A 24,615-nucleotide genomic window follows, 5' to 3' on the forward strand; every position below is an offset into this window, starting at 1 on the left:
GAATTTCTCAAAATTTGTCCTTCAATTTTATAAACGCTAATACACAAATGGACCAAAAAGTTTATTCTTAGAAAACCCCTATGATGTCACATTGAAATTACCCTTTCAGTTCCCACAATAATTTATCCAAATTTGACTACCCACCCATTTGTATGTCAGTCGACCACTGACCTATCAATCGTGCGGAACAATAGTCCGAAATTCCCACCTGATCATCATGTGACTTGTCACTTGGTTTGTCAAAAAAAATTGCAAAGCAATTGTTCCAAACTTTGTAAATTTAAAATTTTGTGCCCAACATAAAAGATCCAATTTTGGCATTTGATCAATTAATTATCAATTTGCTTACAAGCAAAAGAAAAATGAATAATTCTTGCTCCGAAAACTTTTCAGACACAAGAATCATCGACAGTTATTCATGTTTGTCCAGTAATCTAATTTGTTGAGGTCAATCGTCATTTGGGATTTGTCGCAATGAAGGCCTAATCGTTGTCTGAGGTATCGGTAAGCACTGGTACCCTTGATCTTGGTTTACCCTATGAACTTGTCTTCCTGTTGGTATACGGACATCCTCTTTTCCAATGTCCCATCTGTCCACACTTGAAACACCGGTTTCTGTCGTTGCCTGGTCTGTGCACCTGTGCACTTGTATTGCTGGGCTGCATCTCTACATCCCTGAGTTGCCACTGCAATCTCTCGTTATCTCCTGAAACACGAAAAAATTCTCTGTACCGTCCTTTTTGGGGAGACAACTGGAAATCAGATGGGACAACTGTCACTTTCATTCCTAATTTCGAGGGCAGTTGTGCATTTGTCTCCTCCACTGTATCCTGTATCCTTTTTATTTTAAGTTCTAGATCCGTTATCCGTTCTTGCTGTTCCCGTTGTCTGGATTCACAATCCCAAAGATGGAATGCAAGCCAGTCTACCGTTAGATTCTGTCTCTTCCTGGCTTTCAATCTTTGACCCAATCTTTCCAATCGACTTCGCTCAAATGTACCATCTCTTGGAAACTCCTCAGCATGTCCCTTTGTCCACAAATACCAATTCTCGACCTGCCTTATAGCTTCGGCACCATAACGGTCGTACATATGATGTGTACAAGTACCTTTTTGTGGAATCTCTGGTTGTCCTTGTGTATTCTTGCAGGCTCCATTTCCCATTCTGCCTTTTATCAAAGTAGCGTTGGATGTGTTGTAGCTTGTTCTTCTAAAGCTTCACTCGTACCTCCAGGAAGGATCTCTCCACCTGTTCAAACGGTGATTTCCAGAGAATCTCTCTCACCTGTGGCTTTTGCACAATCCAATCTCACAGATCAGTATTTGCAGATGAGCCAGAGGGTCAGTATGAAATGGGTGAATCCTCAGGTGTCCGCTCTGTTGAAGGGGAAATCACACAATGGTAACCGCACATATATATCTATATATAAACTCACCACCTTGCTCAATTTTCCAAGGTTGTCTTCACATTGATAATATCTCACAAAGATATCAAAGCTTCTTTCTTGAGACCGCATTTTCATCAATCAAACAATCAATATATTCAATTCAATTTATTCAATTCAATTTATTCAGTTAAATTTATTCAATTAAATTTATTCAATTTAAATTTATTCAATTAAATTTATTCAATTTAATCACTTCAATTATTCAATTTCAATTAATTTATCAATATTCATCAATAAATTAAATTAATCATTTTGGATGACTCCTTGCATAAGCCCTTTCCCCAATGATGTCAGGACAGGTCCATCTATTGACTGAGATTGAAGATCATCGGTCGTCACCTCTGGTTCATACCTCATGTCAATTGACGAATCACTGTTCTGTCCTAGGGTCATATCTGACATATTTTCCCATTTTGCCTCGTCTCCACAAATTTTCTTTGCAACCACTAAAGGCAACTCATCCTTCATTCGTGAGACAGCCAAAATGGATGGCAGATATTAAAGTTCATTGGGAAACATATCTCATCATTTTTCTTTTAATAGTACCCAAAATCTCTTGGCAATCTAAATTTCGTAAAACTCCTGAAATGGGACTGTAAAATTCCTTCAATCATGCTAAATTTTGAAACTCCATATCTTGTAATACCCAATTTATCCCATAGGGCTTGAAAGTTCTTTTCCAAGTTCGTGCAATCATTCTGCATTGGAACCCTATGATATCATTCATAATAATCATCATGATTTTATAATCATGGTCATATCATAATCATCTATTTGAAAAACAAACATTTCCTTTATCACCACAGCTATGTGGTATAATCAATAATAAAATAAACTGTACATAGCAAAAGGCTACCTCCTGACCACTTAGTATACCTATTGACAATAAGTCATAACAATATCGAATATATAATCATTAAACAATTAAAAAGAAAAATCGCTTCTACTGCTCCAACCGCAGCATTCGTCATTTTGTCTGCTCATCCGCGTGACCAAAACGAAATAAAGGGAGCTCAACCATTACACAGCGCTTTTAATGGCGCATGCCATAGGAACTCAACGCAATTTCGACTCGGCCAGAAAAACGAGCAAATTTTGCAGGATGTTAACTGGAATTTGTCGTGAAAATATATACAAAATACACAAAAATATATACCCACAAAAATAAACAACAAACCCAAACAAACCCAAGGTCGACCATATTACACAATATTACACCATTCCAGGTGACATGAGAAAATCGTCATGATTGCTGAAATGTTCCAGGGTTTATGCACACCTTAAAAGAGGTATGCTTTGTGGTGTTGCCCACCTACCACATTGAATTAAATTACCACATTGAATTAAATTACACCATTTCAGCATCGTATTGATTGCTGGAATGTTCCAGGGTTTATACACACCTTAAAAGAGGTATGCTTTGTGGTGTTGCCCACCTACCACATTGAATTAAATTACCACATTGAATTAAATTACACCATTTCAGCATCGTATTGATTGCTGGAATGTTCCAGGGTTTATACACACCTTAAAAGAGGTATGCTTTGTGGTGTTGCCCACCTACCACATTGAATTAAATTACCCACATTTCTTCCGTTCAACAGAACAAACATTTCCTATATCATGACATGCATGTCTTCAAAAAATTGTATGACCAAGAGAACAATGAACAGAAAGAGTGAAAGGTAAAAGTAAAACTAATTAAAACTGTGGGCAGTGATGATCCGGGGACCATACCGCTCCATCCTGATTGGACGGGTGCATGCCAGAGTCGTTAACAACGACAGTCCAGATCCGATTGTTCAAAATTTCAACTCAATCGATCGAAAAATGAATGCAGGGATGCATTTTAAAGGTTTTCAAGAAATCCAGCCTGGCCGCCATGTCACGTGACTTATGATGTCATAATTAATATATGCATCCAATCAAGTGACTTACTATAATTGGTCAAGGTATCGAGCTCATCTGACCAACGGTTTGGCCTGCAGGTCGACACCAAGTTCATGGCATCACAATATTATTAAATACAAGAAATGTAGAGTCAGCACTTTTTTCTTTTTCTTTTTTTTTTAATTGGTGCGTCGTAGACTAGTTAATCAGAAAATGAAACTTCAGAGAAAAGAGCGTTCTTTGCCTTGGGGTGTAGTATATGTGTGCCAAGTTTCAGCTCAATAGGTCAGAAATGAGAAAAAAATAGATTTTTAAAGATTTTCCACTAACTCCAATATGGCCGTCACAAAATATTTTTTTCCTTAATCAATTGGCTCATAGCATAACCAATCTGCAAGTACTTCATCCGAAGATGTATTTCTTAGGAATTTTAATTAAATAAGTCATTTATAAAATCAACGAATTAATTTATTAAATTATTAATCAATAAATCGAAATTATCCTTGATAGCCACATCACTTGGTCATTGTAATGTCCAATTATCAGCTTCCTAACTCACAAGGTGCCTGAGTTAATGGTCAGAAGAGAAAGAAATGTAATTAATTAAATAAGTACTTCATTAATCGCTAATAATTAAATAACTCGTGAATTCTCATCCGATTCACTTAACATTTGAGTGTTCTCAAAACGTTGGAGCAAAACGTTGCAACAACGAAAGTGAAACGTTGTAGCGACGTTGTGGAAACGTTAGCAAAACCCAACATTTGAATGTTCCCAAAACGTTGGAGCAAAACGTTGCAACAACGAAAGTGAAACGTAGCGACGTTGTGGAAACGTTAGCAAAACCCAACATTTGAATGTTCCCAAAACGTTGGAGCAAAACGTTGCAACAACGAAAGTGAAACGTTGTAGCGACGTTGTGGAAACGTTAGCAAAACCCAACATTTGAATGTTCCCAAAACGTTGGAGCAAAACGTTGCAACAACGAAAGTGAAACGTTGTAGCGACGTTGTGGAAACGTTAGCAAAACCCAACATTTGAATGTTCCCAAAACGTTGGAGCAAAACGTTGCAACAACGAAAGTGAAACGTTGTAGCGACGTTGTGGAAACGTTAGCAAAACCCAACATTTGAATGTTCCCAAAACGTTGGAGCAAAACGTTGCAACAACGAAAGTGAAACGTTGTAGCGACGTTGTGGAAACGTTAGCAAAACCCAACATTTGAATGTTCCCAAAACGTTTGAAGAGAGGGGGGAGAGACAGCGAGAGACAGACAGAGAGAGAGAGGGAGGAGGAGGGGCGGGTTTAGGGAGGGAGCATAGGTAGCCGACATGGAAGTGAGGGACAATGAGGGAGTGTTGGTATGCAATTTTTTTTTTTTTTTTTTTCATTCAATCGCCATCTTTCATAATAATTCTGGACCGGTATGAGATGGGGTTGTCTGTCATGAATTTATTTGTTGATCGAACGAGTTTTAGGTGTTTTAGAAAATGGCGGGAAACCTTGTACCCACGGCTTTGGTCCTACACAATTTCGTTTAATTTATCTAAATCCCACCAGCCGTACCACAGATATGAGCACATTGGAATGGGGGAAAATATAAAAGTGCGATTTTCATCCAATTTGAATGAGAGAGAAAAAAATATCTGTATTATGGAGAAAAAATATCTGTATCCCAAGTGCTAAACAAATGTACCGGCCTTACAAGACTTGGGAGCAAATGGTCGCATGGTGCACTCATGCCCCGTTTGCCCCCAGTTCACAGCAAGGCCCTTAATGACCAGCGTCTTTATGTGACTACGCACTAATCTTCACAAAGACGCCGTCTCAATTACAGAGGCGAATGCAGGTAGACATTCGTTCGCTTCGCGCACATCAGTGGCGCGTGTCAGAAAAATTACACAGCGCAGGAAAAATACGTATTTTACCGAAATCATTAGAAAAACCCACGAATAATAGCTACAATCGTTTAAAACGTTCCATCCGTGACTTTTACCTCGGACGGTCGTGACAAAAATATGTTACACTCCTTGTATTATCGTTATGTTACCTATATCGCGGCATCGGTGCGCCGGGAAGCCCACCACCACCTCCTCCACCATGTATGTACAAGAACTAAACGCAGGTTCGTAGATCATATTTTGGACAAGGATAACAAAGAATAACTCTTACCTTTTCAGATGCTGTGTCCAAATTGACCCCTATCTGGCTCGCCAAATTGTCGTGGAAGTGTGTTTGGGACTCAAGACTCCAATGACCGGAAACAGGTTTTACACAAGGTCTAGACTTTATTAACTGGTTGTTCACTTCATTCCAATACCAAATAACTACCGTTTAACTCAATGGACCTGATAACTCTATCCGCATAGTCCCTCTTCCTTGGCCGATGTCTTCTCCGCAGCGCCGTACTCGTGGTACGCGTTCATTCCTTCGGGCAGAGCTTCTGATGACAAGTGTCCTGACTCAAAGTTTGCTCTGGTTTATATGGACAAACTGGAGTTAATCCCCTGTGCGCTGAATGTTGATCCTCCGTGCGCTGAAGCTCCTTGGTCATCCACAATCGCCCTCCTGGCATCAACTCGCTCCCCTCCTGCTGTGAGTTCCATTTACCTCACAATAGGAGGGTGCTCTAGCCCGGGGCTGTACAGGAGGTGGACAACGGACTCCCAGCTTTAACAGAGCGAGATACATTCCTAACATTCTTACGACCACCTATTGGTTCACTCACCAATCTCATAACTAGTTACATAGTATAAAGATTTATTCTACCACACTAGGAAGTCCTGATGTGCCTTCAGAATATCTCCACCATCTCTGCAGGCATCACTCAGTGTCTTAGAACCTGTTTGAAGTGCCCCAAGAGTTTCCGGGTGGTCCTGGAAGAATGCGTCCATCCAAAGATCATATAGTGTTTGGAGAGTTATCTGATGTGCAAGGACAGCCCGATTATAGTGATTGCCATTGATGATCTGAGAAGTTGTCACAGAGCTGTATAGCTCGGCTTCTTGCCATGCCATATCAAGTCCACTGCCTTCTACTGAATGGCCTAAGCACCTAAGGGCACAGATGGCAGTGTGGAATCCACCTGGGCAAAGAATCCATCTGTTGCTATATCGTGAATCTAGGTGCTCTAGCTTCAAAACTCTCTTGTATAGATCCATATCTAAAGTTACTACAGTAGGCGTTCCAGGACACACTATCTGGTTCAATCTTTGAAGCTGTTCAAGGCCAGTTACCAATGTAGACCAATCTTGTGGTGCAGCATTGATGATTGGCATCAAATATGCATTGTCAATCATTGCTGACATCATTTCTGGAGAATTGTTTCTCAAAATGGAGTTGTAGGCAGACCAAATTGGCACTGATTGATCTCTTTCTGAATCCAGAGCTTCAGGAAGCTCAGCAGAATGACTGCCTTGCAGATCATTGTCCAGGTTTTTGACCTCTCCTCTATTGTTTTCCTGGATGTTGCCAGTGCTGGAACCAATTGTGGGCTCTGTCTCATTAGTATCGGCATCTGTTGGTGCCCTATTCAGGTGTCGTGCCAACAACCATCCAAGATCATTGCTCTTTGCTATCGTAACCTCTTCACTAAACATTCCAACTTTGAGGTGGTTGTACATTGGACGAGTGTGGCTTTGGGTTGCCTTCGATACTGCACTCAGTAAGTTCTATAATCGTATTTGGAACATTGGAAAGTGCATTCGATGACGTGCTCTTCTTGAAGATCAAAGGCCCAACTACTGCTTCACCACTGGTTCTAGATTGATACACTCCAGCAGCCAGCCCATGGAAGCTCCCTGTACCATACTGTGTCAACCTGAAGATCGATGTTGTCCAACGATGCACGGATTCTTCTATCCTTCATAAGCCCGGGTGGTACGTATACACCAAATGTCAAAATCCGTTCCTGGATGGCTCCTGCAATGGCATTGCACACCTTTGACACTCGATCATATGAAATGCCAACTGCACATTTGTGCAACAATGTTACAGCTTTCTGACTCCAAAAGTTATGGTACATATAGAGCGACATTCCAATAGCATATGGACTGTCATTCATTTGCCGAAATGACGACTCTGGCGTTTTTGGCACGAGTGAAACCTGTCGAGGTGACTTGCATTCTCGAACCACAGTCTGCGATATTATCATGCATGTTTTCCATAGTTCATCGGCTCGTGATGCAGTTGTAGCAGCTTGTGCTCCCTGAATTATCCATCGGATGAGAGTGAACAACTCACATGGAATATCCGAATCATTGTAATCCAGTAAAGATCCCTGAAATGTCCATGCCTTTTCAACATCTCTAGAGTGAAGAATGGATTGTCGTACACACTTTGCACATTTGAATATCTGCAACATGTCTTCTTTGATATTTTTCTCCTTTATTGCAGCATCTATTGCTGTCCTTGCCTTTTTGCCATGAATGACAGAAGGTTTTTGGCTTTGACCATCGGTAATATCAAAACAAATGTTCTCACGGATCTTCTGTAACAGCCTGCCCCTGGTGATGCTGTGATTCTGAATACCATAGTCCCGCATCATGTTACTGTAGACCTCATCAGCCTCGGGTGTTGAGACAAACTGTCCATCATCGATGCAATCCTGTAATTCAGCGAAGAACTCAATTTCAGCTGATACAAATCTCTCTCTCTGTCCTAAGTCCCCATCACCACTTTGGTCACCTGCACAATTTTTGCGCTGTGGCATTTGCACGTAGCGACTCCAGTTGGAGGTCAAACAGCTCTTATGGTAGGTTATGTCCCTTGCAAGAAAATCTCACTCAACGAGAAAGTCCGCAAGGTTGAGTTTCCAGACACTGTTGTCACTGTTTTCCACAATCTGTTTAACTGACCTACCAATATCTTTGCTTCTACACTCACAGCGTATCTCTTCTGTCCCGGTCTTTTTGTCCTGTTTCACAGTCTGACAGAAAAAGCACATATTCCGGCAGAATGATGGTACTGTCGACCGTGTCTGCCTTTCTGCTGGTGCTGAACAGGAGGCTTCCTCTGGAATAGGAGTTGTTGATGGTCTTCCTCGTTTCTTACCTCCGGTCAGAACACGAGTGTCCATTTGACTTGTGGCTTGTTCATATCGTCCTTTATCACGTTCAATATGCTGTATATGTGTCAGCATACCGTAACAGCTCCGATGCCATAATGCTTTTCTTGACATCAGATCACCAGCGGATAAGCCTTGCAGTCTTTGATTTATGGCCACATATGTCGGATTCCTGTATGTATCTCGTTTGGTGAGATTTCGCAAAAATGTCTCGTATGTATCTGCCTGTGGTGTGCTTAAAGGCTCAAGCACTTTCCTTTTTATGTATTTCTTCCCTTGGCATAGCAAACAAAGACTGAAGTCAATGGGCTTCTTTTTAGCAGCAGGTTCCTCTGGCGTGGTCATGATGACGGCAGTCATTCTTCCTCCACAGTTATCCAAGAATGCAACTTCTCAAGGTCGTCTGCTGCATATCTGAAAAGAATAAAGATTGTTAAAAAGTCATCCAACACAGTTTCAGGAATAATATTTGACTAAAACTAGATGTACGGTAGCTTGATTCTTTAGATAATATTTGGGTGTGGATCTGGCAGAAGAACTCCCCTGTCCACCCACTTCCTATCCACCCCCTCCCAATCCAATCCTAACCATTATCTAAAAATGTAAGTACCTGTGAGTAAAAGTAAATAGATTCAATACCAGGACATTTATATTTAAACCTGATATACATGAAAACCTTTTAAAGTATGGCTTTGACCTGGAGTTTGGGCAAAACTAGATTAAAAAATGGTGGCCATCTTGAAATTATAAAGATGTTGGCCATCCAGCTGAAATTTGATTATTACCATTGTCTTCCTTGACCCCGAAAATGTGGGTAAGGACACTATTCTTGTGCTGATACCTTGATTAATAAGTGAGATATAAGGCAAAATAGGTCCGAAATGGTGGCCATCTTGAAATCCAAGATGGCCGCCATGAAGATGTCGTGAAAATTTGGCAACAGCAATTTTTTAATTTTATATGCTATTTAGAGTGATTTAAGCCTTGTTGCCAAGAATCTAGCAAAACGGTCCACAAATATACATAAGCCCATGTACTAGTGGTGTTTGTGGTGAGGATGAGGAAAAGGAGGGAGGTTAAGAGCAGGGGTTGGAAGGTTATTAAGTGGGGGAAGTGTAACGGAAACATCACCGAAGAGTACAAGGAGAGGGTAAGGGCCAGGTATGACCAACTTGGCGAAGAAGCGGAAGGTTTGGAGTAGGAGTGCAAGAAGTACGGAGAGACATTTAGGCGAATTGCAGAAGTGTTGTGTGGAATGACGTCAGCAAAGGGTGCATCATCGGGGGATAGAAACAGGTATGGTGGACGGAGAAAGTAGCAACGGCAGTTGATGAAAAGGAGGTGGTTTGGAAGAGGATAGAGGGAGGCAACCGGATGCGGGGTTGCTGCAGTTGTATGGGTAGAAAAAGAGAGCAGCAAGGAGAGCTGTGGATTAGGTGAGGAATGATATGGAAGAGGAGGTGCACAATAAGTTGAAGGAGGATGGTGCGAGGAAGATGATCTATAAACGACGGCAAGAATATACAGGGAGGGGCGGTGATTAAGGATGTAGGCGGGAGGCTAGTGACAGAGAAGGGTGCAGTATTGAAGGTGTGGGAAGGATATTTCAAACAGCTGTTGAACCAGGGAGGAAGCAACAGCGAGCTGGGGCTACCGAGTTATGTGGAGGGAAAAGTGCAGTTGGTTAAAATCACGGAAGAGGAAGTATGGATGGCATTGAAGAGGATGAAAAAGGGAATGGTGCCAGGCATTGATAAGGTATGTACAAAAATGATAATTGCAGCAAGAGAAGCCATAGTCAGGTGGATGAAGAAGGTTGTTGAATGTATGAATAAGATGGGTCAATTCCAGAGGGGTGGAGTACAGGGTTAATTGTGCCGATATGGTCTGGGGAAGTACAGGGGCATTACATTCCTTAGTCATGTCATAAAGGTGCTGGAGAGGGTTCTGGACAGGAGGATAAGGAAGAATGTGGAGAAGGAAATCTGTGAAGAGCAGCAAGGGGTTTAGAAAGGGTAGGGGAATGACAGATTGGATGTTCACGCTGAGACAGCTTGTGGAAAAGTGGTTGGAGGTGCAAGGTGAAATGGCATTGGGATTTGTGGATCTGGAGAAGGCCTACGACACTGTCCCAAGAGATTGTGTTGGCAACACTGAGATGGATGGGAGTAATAGAAGCAGAGTTAGGTTGGTGGACGGGATGTACAAGAGAATGAAGGGAAGCGTCTTGGTTGGTCCTGGGATGTCGGAGAAGTTCAATGTGAACATCAGTTTGAGACAGGGAAGTCCTCTCTGCCCACTCCTGTTGATCATGGTGATGGAGCTGGTAAGCAGGAAGGTAAACTTGAAAGATATTCTAGGGAGGATATTGTATGCGGACGATCTGGCTGTTGTGGTGGAGAGTGGGCAGGAGATGCCGGAAGTACTGGGGGAGTGGAAGGAGGTATTTGAGAAACATGTGCTGAAAATGAGCAATTGAGAAGATGGAGGTGATGTGGGTTTGGCAGCAAAGAAAATAAAGGAATATCAGGTTGGAGGGGAAGGAGATCAGACAGGGAAATAGGTTTGAGTATCTGGCTGGAACAGTGACCGAAGATGGTAAGTCAGAGGCAGAGGTGCAGAGGAGGATTCAGGTGGGGGCAAATGCGTGGAGGTGGGTAGAGGGTGTAATGGCAGTTTTTAAAAGTTTGCTTTCATAATTAAATTGTCCTATTTAGGCCTCGTTGACGTCGCTCGGTGGTTTCTTTTTGTATGGATTTCAAGGTTTTGGGAATATTTTTTTTCTTTTTAATTAAATTTCCTTGGATCGTCTTTACCTCATATAATATTGCTGATCCCCTTGTTTACCTCTTTATCATAACCATTCTTCTTTTCATCGCATACAGCTAGGAGTTGTTTTAATTTCCCCATCTTCATTTATACTATTGTTTCCTGCCTACTTATCTTCCATATTATTTCTCTATTTCTTGTCTTCACACTCTTATTCTCTCTTTGCTACATTTACCTGTCATTATTCACCTTTTCTTCTAACCTGAAATGCCCTTCCCTCTCCCTTTTTCCTCTTTTCTCCACCTCTCCCAAGCAGTCACGAGACGACATTTCGGAAAACTGTGCTTCTTCCCTATCTTTGCCAGGAAACAAAGGTCATGTGTCATCTTCCAAGCATACCGCTGTCTTGGTCATGACTTGCTCTCCAGAAAGGGTCCCAGAGTGAGTGGCAGATCCCAAGTTAATCACTGAACCTTTTATGCTTTGCCCTTTGAGTTAATTTGCTCGTACGTTCCCCCCCCTCAAACTCACGATATTGTTATCTAATGGTGTTTTTAAATTGATAAATTTGCCATATGTTTTTCTTTTGTGCTATTTGGCTCATTACATTGCATTCTTCAAATTTTTGTTGTTTTCGTTTTTCTAACTGGAGGGAGAAGATAAGAACCCCTCACAAATGGTTGACACAATGTGTTGGACACCGCATCGATATTCATTCTCAAGTTGATATAAAATGCGCTCCTGTTTGGCTGTTGTTTTCTTCTTTTTTTCATATATTAATTGAAAATTATTCTTTGCTTTTAAAAAGCCCGTCAAAAACGATGGGTTGGAACCGTTTATTTTGACGGCGTAGCCTCGTGAGCGTGCCAAAGTCTGAAGCCTCGGTCTAGTGTCAGGTGTGCTTATATTTTAATCTTCTTTATTTATTAGACATCATACGGACGTAAATGAACACTCGTTTTACTCTACACTTGTTGCATATAACGTGTAGCGAATTTCACCTCCCTTTTCCCTGTATTTATTGTTATTTAAAATAAAAAAAACCACTCCTGCACACCGCCATTGAGGCTCGGTTTGCAAGCTACCGTCTACCATTCCAATAGAGGAGACATAATTACACTTTTATGAAGAAGGTTTTCCGAGTTTTTTTATCTTCAAAAATAGGCCGTAGTGAACACACATTTGTATTAAAAGTTTGGCTTTTAACACCTACCCTTATGAAGGGGGACAGACATCTGAACAAACACACAAACTCGCATTGTATTTTATATATGATGGATAAGGAGGATACTTGCATGTATACGTATTTATTTCTTATTTTACGACTTTATATTCAAATCAGTAAGGCTTGAATAATCTTATCAGCCAGATTTAGAGATGAATATCGAAAAACTTTTAATTTAATATCAGTTGAAAAAACTTTGACACAAAAATGCATACCGTATATTGTTTTACCCAAATGCATAATTTTGCTCTGTATTCATATGATTCTATATTCTTCAGTTGTCATACCCTTCCTCTCCTGTCCATGGTACACTGAGTCTTGTTGTGAGGCAGTTGCCCTGAAACAACTTGCCTTTGCCTCTTGAAGGCAAATCAAACTGAAGGCAATCTCAGTTCCTTTCACAAAGCTCGGAGCAAGTGTGTGTCCACCCTCAGGAGAGCCAGGAAGCACGATATCTCCACTCTCAAGAATGAACTCTCAAACCTGTCTCCCTCCTCCAAATCCTGGTGGTGTCTGGTCAAATCTGTTTCTGGTGTTTGTTCCCCCTCCATCCCCTCCCTTACCTCAAACGGATCCACAGCTGACACCGCACGTGAAAAAGCTGAATGCCTCAACTCTGTGTTTGCCTCAAAATCTTGTGTCCCAAACCCATCTCTCTCTGTACCAACCTTACCCAGTCGAACCCATCTGCTCCTGGATTGTGTCCTCTCCTGACGAGGTGGACAAGTTTCTGTCAAACCTCGACTCTGATTCTGCAACTGGACCAGACGGCATCAGACCACAGGTCCTAAAATTATGCTCTGCCACTCTATCTCACCCTATCTCAATTCTCTTCACCCTCTCTTTTGCTCAAGGTCATCTGCATCTGCTTGGAAATCAGCCAACATTACCGCTTTACACAAGAAAGGTGCAAAAACAGATCCTTGCAACTACAGACCAATCAGCCTGCTCCCAATAATCAGCAAGGTTATGGAATCGATCATCGCTTCTGACATCAAATCCTTCCTCTTCTCCAATGGCTTGATCTCGGATCATCAATTATGATTCAGACCATGTCATTCTACTCTGGACATGCTGCTTCTGCTGTCTCAACAATGGATGGAGGTCCTTAATGCCAAACAGGAAATCAGAGCTGTCTCCCTTGACATATCACGTGCCTTCGATACGGTCTGGAACCTCGCTCTGCTCACCAAACTCTCCTCCTATGGTATCCATGGAAATCCCCACGCATGGCTTGCGGACTTCCTCTCTGGTCGGTCAACGTGTGGCCCTGACTGGAATTCTCTCATCTCCCCTTCCTGTTCAGGCTGGAGTTTCCCAAGGCAGTGTTCTGGGCCCTGTGCTTTTTCTGTTCTTCATTAATGATCTCTCTGGAAAATCCTCTCTATCTCTTTGCTGATGACTCCACTCTCTGCCGCTCCATATCCCAACCCTCAGATCGGAGGTCTGCAGCCTCTTCACTCTCTGCAGACCTGGACAATATCACAAACTGGTCAAACAAGTGGAACATGTCTTTCAATCCTGATAAATCTCATACTCTCACTTTGTCTCTCTGAAAAGACTGTCTGGACAACCCTCCCATCCACTCTCTGAACAATCCTCTTGAATAAGTTCTGTCACTCAAGCTTTTGGGTCTCACTATCTGCCATGATCTTTCCTGGGAAAACCACATTTCCAAGCTGGCCTCCAAAGCCATCCGCCAACTGGGCATCCTCCATTGTGCGAAGTCCTTTCTGGGCACTTCTGAGCTCCTCACCACATACAATGCTTTCCTCCGCAGCTCAATGGAATACTGCTCTCCCCTCTGGGCTGGTGTTCCTGCTTCTCACCTAGCTTGTCTTCACGCTGTTGAAACCAAAGCATTCAGAATCATTGGAATCTCCCGTGATGAAGCTGATTCTGAGGGCCTCCCCTCAGAAACTTCCACACTCTCTTCAATCCCTCTCCTCCCTCCAGGTCTTTAAAACAGCTGTTCACCACCATCTCTTATCTTCCCCCATCCAAAAGCTTGATCTTTTCTACCCCCGTTAAAACACCCCAAATCCGCCTCTTTAAATCCCCAAGTTCTTTCCTGAAATTCCTACAAGTGTTCATTTGCTTTATACCGTGTACCCCTCCCTCCTCCCCCAGCCCTCCCCCTTCTTAAGACAATATTTTGGCTTAAGTACTGCTGAATGAAAGGTTTCTGATATCGCCAATAATTTCATTCGTGTTCTGCAGTCCAAGTATATAATTCCATCAAAATAAAATAAAGATTTTAAAGGTTGTAGAAAAAGCAATAATTCAGAAGATTACTGTCGTTGATGCAGCAGCTTTTACACCACCTTATTTAACACTTGCCATTAGTTATTCATGCCTGTTGTTTGTCCTTTTTGACGTCCTCAAAAATAATACGTTTCCTGTTTGGAATATTTTCAACTATGTTTGACTGCCAGACAGGCAAACAAATCCAAACAGTAAGGTTTTTACCCTCGCCTGAGGAGAGGGTATTGCATTTTGAGTGTTTGTCTGTCTGTCTGTCTGTTTGTTTGTCTGTTTGTCCGCACAGAATAAATATGATTTTCTCTGCAACCGTTGGTCCGATTGACAGGAAATTTTCACCATAGGTGCAACTCCACCTGCATAGTTTTTTTATGATAACGATGATGTCATAGGTCACGTGGTTCGGTCGTCATCTTGGAAAAACCAAAAAACTTTGCACCTATATCTCCGAAAGCGCTGAATATAAAAAATTGAGACATGGCTCATTGTAAAGAACTCTCCATGTGGAATAACAACTGTGAATGATTATGTCATATGTGCCTCCATTATGACGTCATAATTTTACAAGTACAAAACGTCATCCGATCAAGATGAAATTTATTGAGCATAATCTAGGAATAAATTGGTTGAGAAAAAAAAATAAATGATGACGTCATCGGTCACGTGGTTCGGCCGCCATATTTGTTTGAACACAAAAGCCTTAAAAACAACTGAAAATACATCCTGGCGAGGGTTTGCAATATCTGATTGCTCTTTTTCTTGTTATATTTGGATAAGGGAAGACTTTGGGCAGTACTAACTTTTTATAGTGTGTGTGTGCCTATATTTGTGCCCGTCCTTTTCTCCTTCATGTAGCACTGATTAAGTTGATTTTAAGAATCATGGCGGGGACCATATCATGTATGGTATAATACCATTTCGCAGTCTGTTGTCGGTTCTTTGGCACACACAGTTCCTTGACGACTGTGCCATTAGACAGCGACCACCATGAGCCTCATGGCTTGCTGGTGCAAGATATTGCAGTTTGCCTATGTCAATAACATCTACTATTTGTAAAGGAAACTATGGTATATTTAATGTCCACCAGTAAGTATTGTCGTGTCCCCGGGGTTAAGACCCCAAGAGGACGAAAGGCCAAAACGAGCTTTAACCCCAAGGCATATACCCAACTTGGCGGTAGTGACACGTGCAGGAATGTTTGAGGTCTTACCTGATCGGGAACACACACAGGGGTTATCCGATCCCCACAGACACAGATACGGTACAGCAAAATCCACAATACAAGAAAAGTAAGATTCGACAAATAATGATTTAATGAAAATAAATGCAAGTAACAATGAAAGGTGAGGTAAAACGAAAATTCCTAAATTGAGACGTCTCCATTCAGACTCGTATACAAACAAGGGGAAAACAAAAGTAAACATAAATCCCTTTTAAAAATCGGCCAAACTCAGCGTTGCGTACCCAAATGTCTGGTAAGGCTGCTGGTCATCGCCTCGAACCACCACACGGGAAACGCACAAAATGGCGCGGAATCTCACCCGCAGCCAACCGCTGGCATGAGGCAAGCAGGCAGGATCCCTCTTTGTTGTCCCCCGTCGCACCGCGGAGCGAAAGGGGGACTCTGGTTTTCCCCTCCGTCCGTGTGTCCATCCGTCCGTCCGGGCGTGCGTGCGGCCGTGCTTGCGTACGTGTGTAAGCGAAGGACCGCATTTGAATTTGGTGTGTGGGTGCAACCCACGTCAAAATCCAAGATGGCCGCCGCCATGTATGTCTGACGCCATGTATGTCTGACGCTATGTATGTCTGAACCTTGTGAGCGGAATATCTTGAAAAATAAGCGAAGTACCAACTTCTAATCTGGTATGTGGGTGTATCTAGGCATGAGGAAGAACCCTATTGAAAATTGGGTCGCCACGTCAAAATCCAAGATGGCCGCCGCCATGTATGTCTGAACCTTGTGAGCGGAATATTTTGAAAAATAAGCGAAGTACCAACTTCTAATCTGGTGTGTGGGTGTATCTAGGCATAAGGAAGAACGCTATTGAAAATTGGGTCGCCACGTCAAAATCCAAGATGGCCGCCACCATATATATGTCTGAACCTTGTGAGCGGAATATTTTGAAAAATAAGCGAAGTACCAACTTCTAATCTGGTGTGTGGGTGTATCTAGGCATAAGGAAGAACGCTATTGAAAATTGGGTCGCCACGTCAAAATCCAAGATGGCCGCCACCATATATATGTCTGAACCTTGTGAGCGAAATATCTTGAAAAATAAGCGAAATACCAACTTCTAATCGGGTGTGTGGGTGTATCTAGGCATAAGGAAGAACGCTATTGAAAATTGGGTCGCCACGTCAAAATCCAAGATGGCCGCCACCATATATATGTCTGAACCTTGTGAGCGAAATATCTTGAAAAATAAACGAACTACTAACGTCTGATCTGGTGTGTGGGTGTATCTACGCATAAGGAAGAACGCTATTGAAAATTGGGTCGCCACGTCAAAATCCAAGATGGCCGCCACCATATATATGTCTGAACCTTGTGAGCGAAATATCTTGGAAAAATAAACGAACTACTAACTTCTAATCTCGTGTGTCGGTGTATCTACGCATAAGGGAGAACGCTATTGAAAATTGGGTCGCCACGTCAAAATCCAAGATGGCCGCCTTGCGTCTTCCACTTTGTCAACTCGCATCACTTCACCGGTGGGGGACCTAGGCGTAACGCTTGTTTCGCTTGTGACCCCCCCCCCCCTTCTCCGCAAGGTACCACCGTCAACCAACACCTCCTTCTTCCACGTTGCAAAAGTCCCAAAGCCCCAACACGTCTCCTCACCAACGCACACGAATCCACAGCGTCCACTCGCAATGAAAGCCAGAATGAGAGAGGGCAAGATGGTGCGACCGCGTCCTTTTTCCTTCACTCAAATCTTCCACGATGACGTCACACTCTGTCCTTATCACCGAGCGCTACTCAATCACGAAGGTCGGGGCGTGGCCTCCCCGTTACGATTTGTTGGGAGCGGAGTATAATCTGTTCAGGAATGTTCGGATGACGTCGTTCCCTTGCCGATCGGCAAATGTGCTGGGTGTTGGTTAGCCCTGGCGGTGTTGTGAGCGAATGACTTCATTTGCAGTGCGATCATTGTAGTTATTGTGGTGACCCTTTCATTTCCTGGCTGGCTGAATGTTATAAGAACATTAGGGAAAAACCACAGGGAGGCAGTCATGTACAGGGGAATTTAACCTTACAGACCCTATAATTAATTAGCACAACTCCACTCCTCTATGTGGAGACAACTATACAATCTTACCCGGACAATCGGCCTAACTTAATTTACATTGAGGTGGCTTCGCGGCATACGGAGCATTCTAACCTACATGATTCTATCTCGATTAAGGTATTTCATCCCTGCCCCAAAAACATAACAGTATTGTTAGCACACCGTGGTCTCCTCACGCCTTGCCTTGCAACACCAGGACAATAATTTTTTTAGATCGGGAAATTCACCCAGGCTAGATCGTTCAAATGCGAGAGCGCTACTTCTGAGCTGTCCTGTCTTTTCATAGTTAGCACTTCAGTGTCCATCCCAAGTTGCCATGGGAGCTTTCAAGGTCAAACCATATGTAGATTAGTCCAGACAGGACAGACATGTGACCCATTCTATGAAGATCATTTTTGAACAAATTGGGTTTTTTAACTTTTGATGACATGGTAATTCTCTTGAGACTAGCTCAGTTTCCAAAAACAAAGAATGCAAATCCTTTAAAATGATGGATTTAGCCAGACTTGAACGCACACCTTTTTGGTGTTGCTGCCCTTCCACCTCTATTCCCTCCCTAACACTCTCTCCATTTTCAACTCCTTGCAGGACCACAAATATCAGGGTATGCTTCTTTGTGTTGGATCTTTATTTTGAGAATTTCATTTGATATTACTGACTCTTACAAAAAATAACTCTCCATCACAACATGCTTACTCTCTGCTGCCCATCCCTGGCAATTGTTACTCTCACTAGAGGAGAGGGTATTGCATTTTGGTCCGTATGCTGTCTATTTGTCCGCACAGAATAAGTATGCTTTTCTCTGCAACCGTTGGTCCAATTGACAGGAAATTTTCACCATAGGTGCACCTCCTATAGAATTTTTAATGATAATTATGACGCCATAGGTCATGTGGTATGGGCGCCATCGTGGAAAAACTGAAATACTTTGCACTTGCACCTCTATATCTCCCAAAGCGTTGGGTAGAAAAAATTGAGACATGGCTCATTGTAAAGAACTCTCCATGGGGAATAACATATGTTAATGATTATGTCATAGGTGCCTCCATTATGACATCATAATTCGACAAGTACAAAACTTCATCCGATCAAGATGAAATTTATTGAGCGTCATCTCGGGATAAATTGGTGGAGAAAAAGAAATAAATAATGACGTCATCAACTACGTGGTTCTGCCGCCATATTTGTTTTAACAAAAAATGACTTAACGAAAAGATTAACGAATTTTTTTAAACTGTTTTAACAAAAATAAAACCCCACAAAATACACCTCACAAACACATTCTGGTGAGGGTCTGCAATCTCTGATTGCTCTTTCTTGTTTTTATTGGTATTACCAGAAATATTCCAGACATATTAATGTTCAGACTTCATAATGAACTCCCTTCACTAGAAATGCCTTTGATTTATAGGTACACAAATGTTCCACTGTGATAATTGTAGAACACCCCCCTGTATTTTTGATCACTCCATTTTTACAATACTAGCAAGTTGCCCGTGTCCGCACGGGATTCTAAACGGGGTAGGGTTGGAGACTGCAAAAATACAAATGGCGTCTTCTGTCATCGAGGCGGCAGGCTTGGAGCAACAATTCACATTTATTGCCACATCTGATGTAATTTAACTGCTCTAATGGTGGTGAGGTGCTCCATTTGAAACTGTTCGGTATATGTCGCTTTTTGATGCCTAAAGTTCGTAATAACAATTTATATTGGTGTCACAGCCAGTGACCACAGCCAGCAAATTGAAAGTATGATTTCATGGCACATGTTAACTGCATTTGATGCGAAAATGCAATATCGCCATGTCCGATACGTTTTGATTGCATCCAATAACTCTGAAAATATTTGATCTTAAAGACACGGAATGACAACCTTTCTTTGTTTAAATCAAATCGAAGTTGGACTTTCCAAGCGACTTAATTGTTGCACATCTTTGCAAAATGGTGAGGACAGTAGTGGCATAACTGATATAGTGGTGGCCTATTGGGTACTGTGGTGGCTAAATGGTGAGAATACTGTACTTGAGTGTTGGTGGGTCATATCCTGCTGAAGCAGAAGGATGAATTCTTTGGATTTTTTGTTTCTGGAAACCGAGCTAGTTTCAGGGGAATTACCGGGACACTATCAGACAATCAGTAAAATGCCAGATGGCACATTAATGATCTTCAAAAAAGGGAAAATCTGCCCACTTTACAGGTGTAGTCAACACTATGATGCCAGTTTCCACTGTGTTTGACTCATGTCCTTTTGGCAGCTGTTATAGACATTGGAATTATATTTGTGAAAAAGCAGTGCTGCACAAAATTATCCATGACTGCAGAGAGAGGTAAATGCATTCGGGTATTAAAACAAATTTGTATCATTGGAAAGGTCATATCTCACTTGATCATCAACCAGTATTTTCCAACGTTTGACTTATTTAGTTAGCGATCACCAGTCGCATATTCTAGAAAAAAAATTTTTATCCTTGAATCTATTTGATTTAATAATGTGAAATGTTAAAATGAAGTGTATACTCAGTCTTTTGGCTGGCAGGATGGCCTAGGCCCTAGAGGTCGACACACATGCCTCAGCTGACTCGCCTGGGTCTAAATCTCGGCCCAACTCTAAGCTGTCATTGCGGTGTTTCACGGGCAGGGCGATTTAATCAATGTGTGCGCCGTCCCTCGGATCTATGTTAAACTGGTATCCCTCTGCAAACATTAGTTGGTGGACGTTAAAGATCCCACGATGTCCTTCGCGAAGAGAAGGCAAACTATCACTGGCAACCTGAACAAATAACAAATTCCTGTCCTGACTTCCTGTTTTGGAGTGGCGACCCATCCTGGATCGTCACCCAAGCAAAGAAACTGCTTTGCCAGAATCGACGCTCTGTGTATAGCATGGCACGTCATACTGAATCCTTGAAATATTGAAGTTTTACTTTACAGAGAGAATAGATGGACTTTCATCTCACATTGCACCTCATGCAATTGGGACAAGATGACATGATTAACAATTAGTCAAAAATGTTTCCAATTGTTAATAACAACTCAAGTGTCTTTCACAACATGTCAATGGAGATTTATTTCCCTTGGTGTATTGGTTGTGATCATCTCCAAATTTCTGATTTTGGGGGTTATTCCCCTCTTTCTTGTATGGCAGCCCTGCCGGTGCTTTGCTGACGATACCTCAAGAATCGACTGCAGCATCAATTGAAACGTCTCGTACAGGTGTTCCTGATTGGAACCCATTTGTTGGAGGTCAGTATTGTAAGGAGAAAAATTAGATATTAACCAGTTAATCTTCGTAATGGGAAAAGGTACAATTCATGAGCAGCCACACTCTTCTGGTATTTGCATGAATGTGTGCTGCCTCGTAAAGGTGTTTATACAGTACCTTTTATGATGCTCGTCTTTCAAACCTGTCCAAACAGTCTAAAGAAGGAAATTCACTTTGCAAATGCAAAGAAAGACATCAACATGGGGATTGCAGGGAAATTGTATGATAAGCCAAATAAGCTTTGAAAAGTGATGGAGGTTGTTTGTGTGTGTGTGTGTGTGTGTGTGTGTGTGTGCGTGTGACAGACAGACAGTGTGACAGTGTCAATCTTACATGTAATTCCTTGCCCAGTTAGGATTTGATGTATAATATGCAATGCTATGTCCTGCTGTACATGATGCCAATCATCTTGATGGAGCTATTTATGACATATTGTTGACATGGCCTTGCTGATTGTCACTCCACATCCCCCTGCCCCCTAGGCTGCTTGGCAGATAAACAAACCAGGCTTGTTGATGTGTTTTCCTCCAACGCTTCCATAAGCAATCCATTTATTGCTCACCCCTTTGCAGGTATACCTCTCTGTTATGTTGGTAGGTATGCATCTGTCAGTTAGATACATTTCCTGAATGGAGCAGATGCCAAATGGCTTAAACATTAAGTGGTACTTATTGATGTTCATAGCAAGATTTTTGATGCATGAATGTTGGTGCCTGTGTATTTTTCGCCCCCATTTTCTCACTGCTATCTCCTCCAATTGTTACTTTTCACCCTCCTCAAGATTATTGCAAAAGATGACTTGGGTATCGATACTATAAAATTGAATTGTTTACAGTGTTTATTTGTTTACATATGCTTCAAAAACTAAAAAACTACTGAACCAAATCCAACCAAATTTTGCATGTTGCCTAAAAGTACCCCAAGTATGGTTTCTGTCTTCGTAGCATATCTGGGGGAGGAGGGTTCAGGCGGGGGAAGACCCAAATTCTCTCGAGGTAAATGTGTATCGTATGGCGCCACCTGGTGGTATCCGGTATTACAAATCGTCTCGCATGAAGAAAGTTTAAAGAACTTGATAAATATGCATGATGGTGATGAAATCTGAGTGAGAATAATTCGAAATCTTCAAAATGTTTTGTTTCACTCATTTTAAGCGGAGATTCAAACCAAAGCATCCAACACTGAGCTTCGTATCGAGGTGGAAGTGATGTTTGCTCCCGCCATACTTATAAGCAGAAACGATGGTCAATGAAGATGGACGATTACCTCTGGCAAATTATAGACTGAAGATTCTGCAGAATGGTTGTGAAGTACAACATCAGCGAATTTAACTTTTTTTTCATTAAACCTGTCGGCGAATTGACGTGTAAAATGCCGAGTAGATACACAAAACGAAAAACGTTCCAATTGTGCAAATCCAGTCATTCTCTTAGGAGAAAGTCACATGTACGAGCATAGTTGAAACCAGAACTGGAATCTCAAAAATAAAATAAATTATATACCTGGAACCTCCAAACAAAATTTTATTCAACTAAAAAAAAAATTCTAGGAATTGTTAGATCCCCTCCTGCTGTGAAGCATTTAATCTCCTTTTGCAGTGAATAATGTTCCTTCCCCTCTACTTTTGTTCCTCTACTTAATAATGTTCCTGTACTTTTCCCACTCCCTCACACCTGTCTTCTCTTCCTCTGTTTCTTACCTCCCGCTTTTCTTACTGTTTGTCTTTTCTTTCTGGAGGAAATTCCTTTTCCTTCTGCAGGAGGCATGGAGGAAAATGTTCAGAGAACGCTTGCATTTGGAAGAGGGTCAAAGAGCGGTATTCAGGATTGCAAAGCAGATAGCGAAAGAGAGGTGTGATGTGATGGGGGTGAGTTGCTTGAAGGATGAAGTGGGACAAATCGTTGTGGACCCAGATGGAATTAAAGGAAGATGGAAGAGATATATGGAAATACTGTTGAATGCAGAGAATGAATGAGATGGCAACATAGAGAGTAACCCAGTTTTAGGACCGGCAGAGAAGATAACCGAGAAGGAAGTTGAGGAAGCGATAAAAGCAATGAAGAGTGGAAAAGCGGGAGGGCCGACGGGAGTTGTGGGAGATATGTTGAAGGCAGTGGGAAATTGGGGTGTGAAGAGAATGACAGAGATCTGCAATCTGGTGATGAAAGAAGGCCGCATTCCAGTGGATTGGGAACTGAGTACCCTCGTCCCTCTATACAAGGGGAAAGGTGACCCTCTGGACTGTGGCTCGTACCGAGCGATAAAGTTATTGGAGCATGGAATGAAGGTATTGGAAAGGGTGTTGGAGAGGAGGATAAGGAAGAAGGTGAAGATCGACAAAATGCAGTTTGGATTTAAGCCAGGAAGAGGAACGACAGATGCGCTCTTTATTGTGAGGCAGTTGCAGGAGAAGTACATGGAGAAGAGGAAGAAGTTGTTTCTTGGGTTTGTGGTCTGGAGAAAGCATTCGATAGGGTTCCACGTGAAGTAGTGACATGGGCATTGAGGAAGTTAGGAGTGGAGGAATGGTTGATCAGAGTAGTGATGGCAATGTAGGAGAGAGTGCGCACAGCTGTAAGGACGAAGGACGGGAACAGTGGTGAGTTTGAAGTGAAAGTGGGAGTGCATCAGGAGTCGGTACTAAGTCCACTACTATTTGTAGCTGTGATGGATGTGCTGGCTCGGAACGTAAAGGAGGGTTTACTGTGGGAGTTGTTGTACACAGATGATCTGGTGTTGATTGCAGAAAGTATGGATGGACTGAAGGATAAGATGAACAAGTGGAAGGAATGTATGGAGTCAAAAGGTCTGAAGGTGAATATCGGAAAAAACGAAGGTGATAGCAAGTGGTAAAGCATGTGGTGAGGTGGAAAGAACTGGGAAGTGGCCGTGTGCTGTGCGCAGGAAGGGTGTCGGAGTAAACTCCATTCAATGTACAATGTGCGCTGAGTGGGTTCATCAAAAATGTAGTGGTCTGAGAGGGTCATTACCCAGTGTGGCAGCTCCATTCAAGTGTAAGGTGTGCACAGAGAGAGCTGCAGATGGAGGAAATGTTGAGTTGGATCTTGGAGACGGCGTGAAGCTGGAAGGTGTGAAAACATTTTGTTACCTCGGAGACATGCTGAATGGAGAAGGTGGATCAGACTCGGCAACGGTTGCCAGAGTGACATGTGCATGGAAGAAGTTTTGGGAACTGAGTGGCGTGCTGATGAGGAGGGGAGTGTCGTTGAAGCTGAAGGGAAAGGTGTATGCTGCATGTGTGAGAAGTGTTATGATTTATGGGAGCAAGACATGGGTAATGAACGTCGAGCAGTAACGAAGGCTGGAAAGGGTGGAAATGCGAATGGTTCGGTGGATGTGTGGAGTATCGTTGAGAGAGAGAGGAAGACAAATGATGAATTGCGA

The 24,615-nt window shown here is 42.3% G+C and overlaps 1 protein-coding gene across 5 annotated transcripts in view; it reads left to right on the plus strand.

The window, feature by feature from the left end:
- LOC137424695 (AP2-associated protein kinase 1) overlaps nt 1-24,615 on the plus strand; it is a 124,005-nt gene that overhangs the window by 95,927 nt on the left and 3,463 nt on the right. For 2 of the 5 annotated variants that reach the window (XM_068112417.2, XM_078775797.1), the window contains exons 12-14: nt 11,485-11,612; nt 21,094-21,191; nt 21,693-21,782. In XM_068112417.2, coding sequence (XP_067968518.2) covers nt 11,485-11,612; nt 21,094-21,191; nt 21,693-21,782 — 316 coding nt within the window. Of the gene's footprint in view, nt 1-11,484; nt 11,613-21,093; nt 21,192-21,692; nt 21,783-22,969; nt 23,078-24,615 lie in introns of all 5 variants that reach the window. The other 3 variants (XM_078775800.1, XM_078775798.1, XM_078775799.1) reach the window with 2 other exon arrangements.

Source organism: Myxine glutinosa, chromosome 4 (assembly GCF_964187855.1).
Source record: "Myxine glutinosa chromosome 4, kmMyxGlut1.1, whole genome shotgun sequence".
Lineage (NCBI taxonomy): Eukaryota > Metazoa > Chordata > Myxini > Myxiniformes > Myxinidae > Myxine > Myxine glutinosa.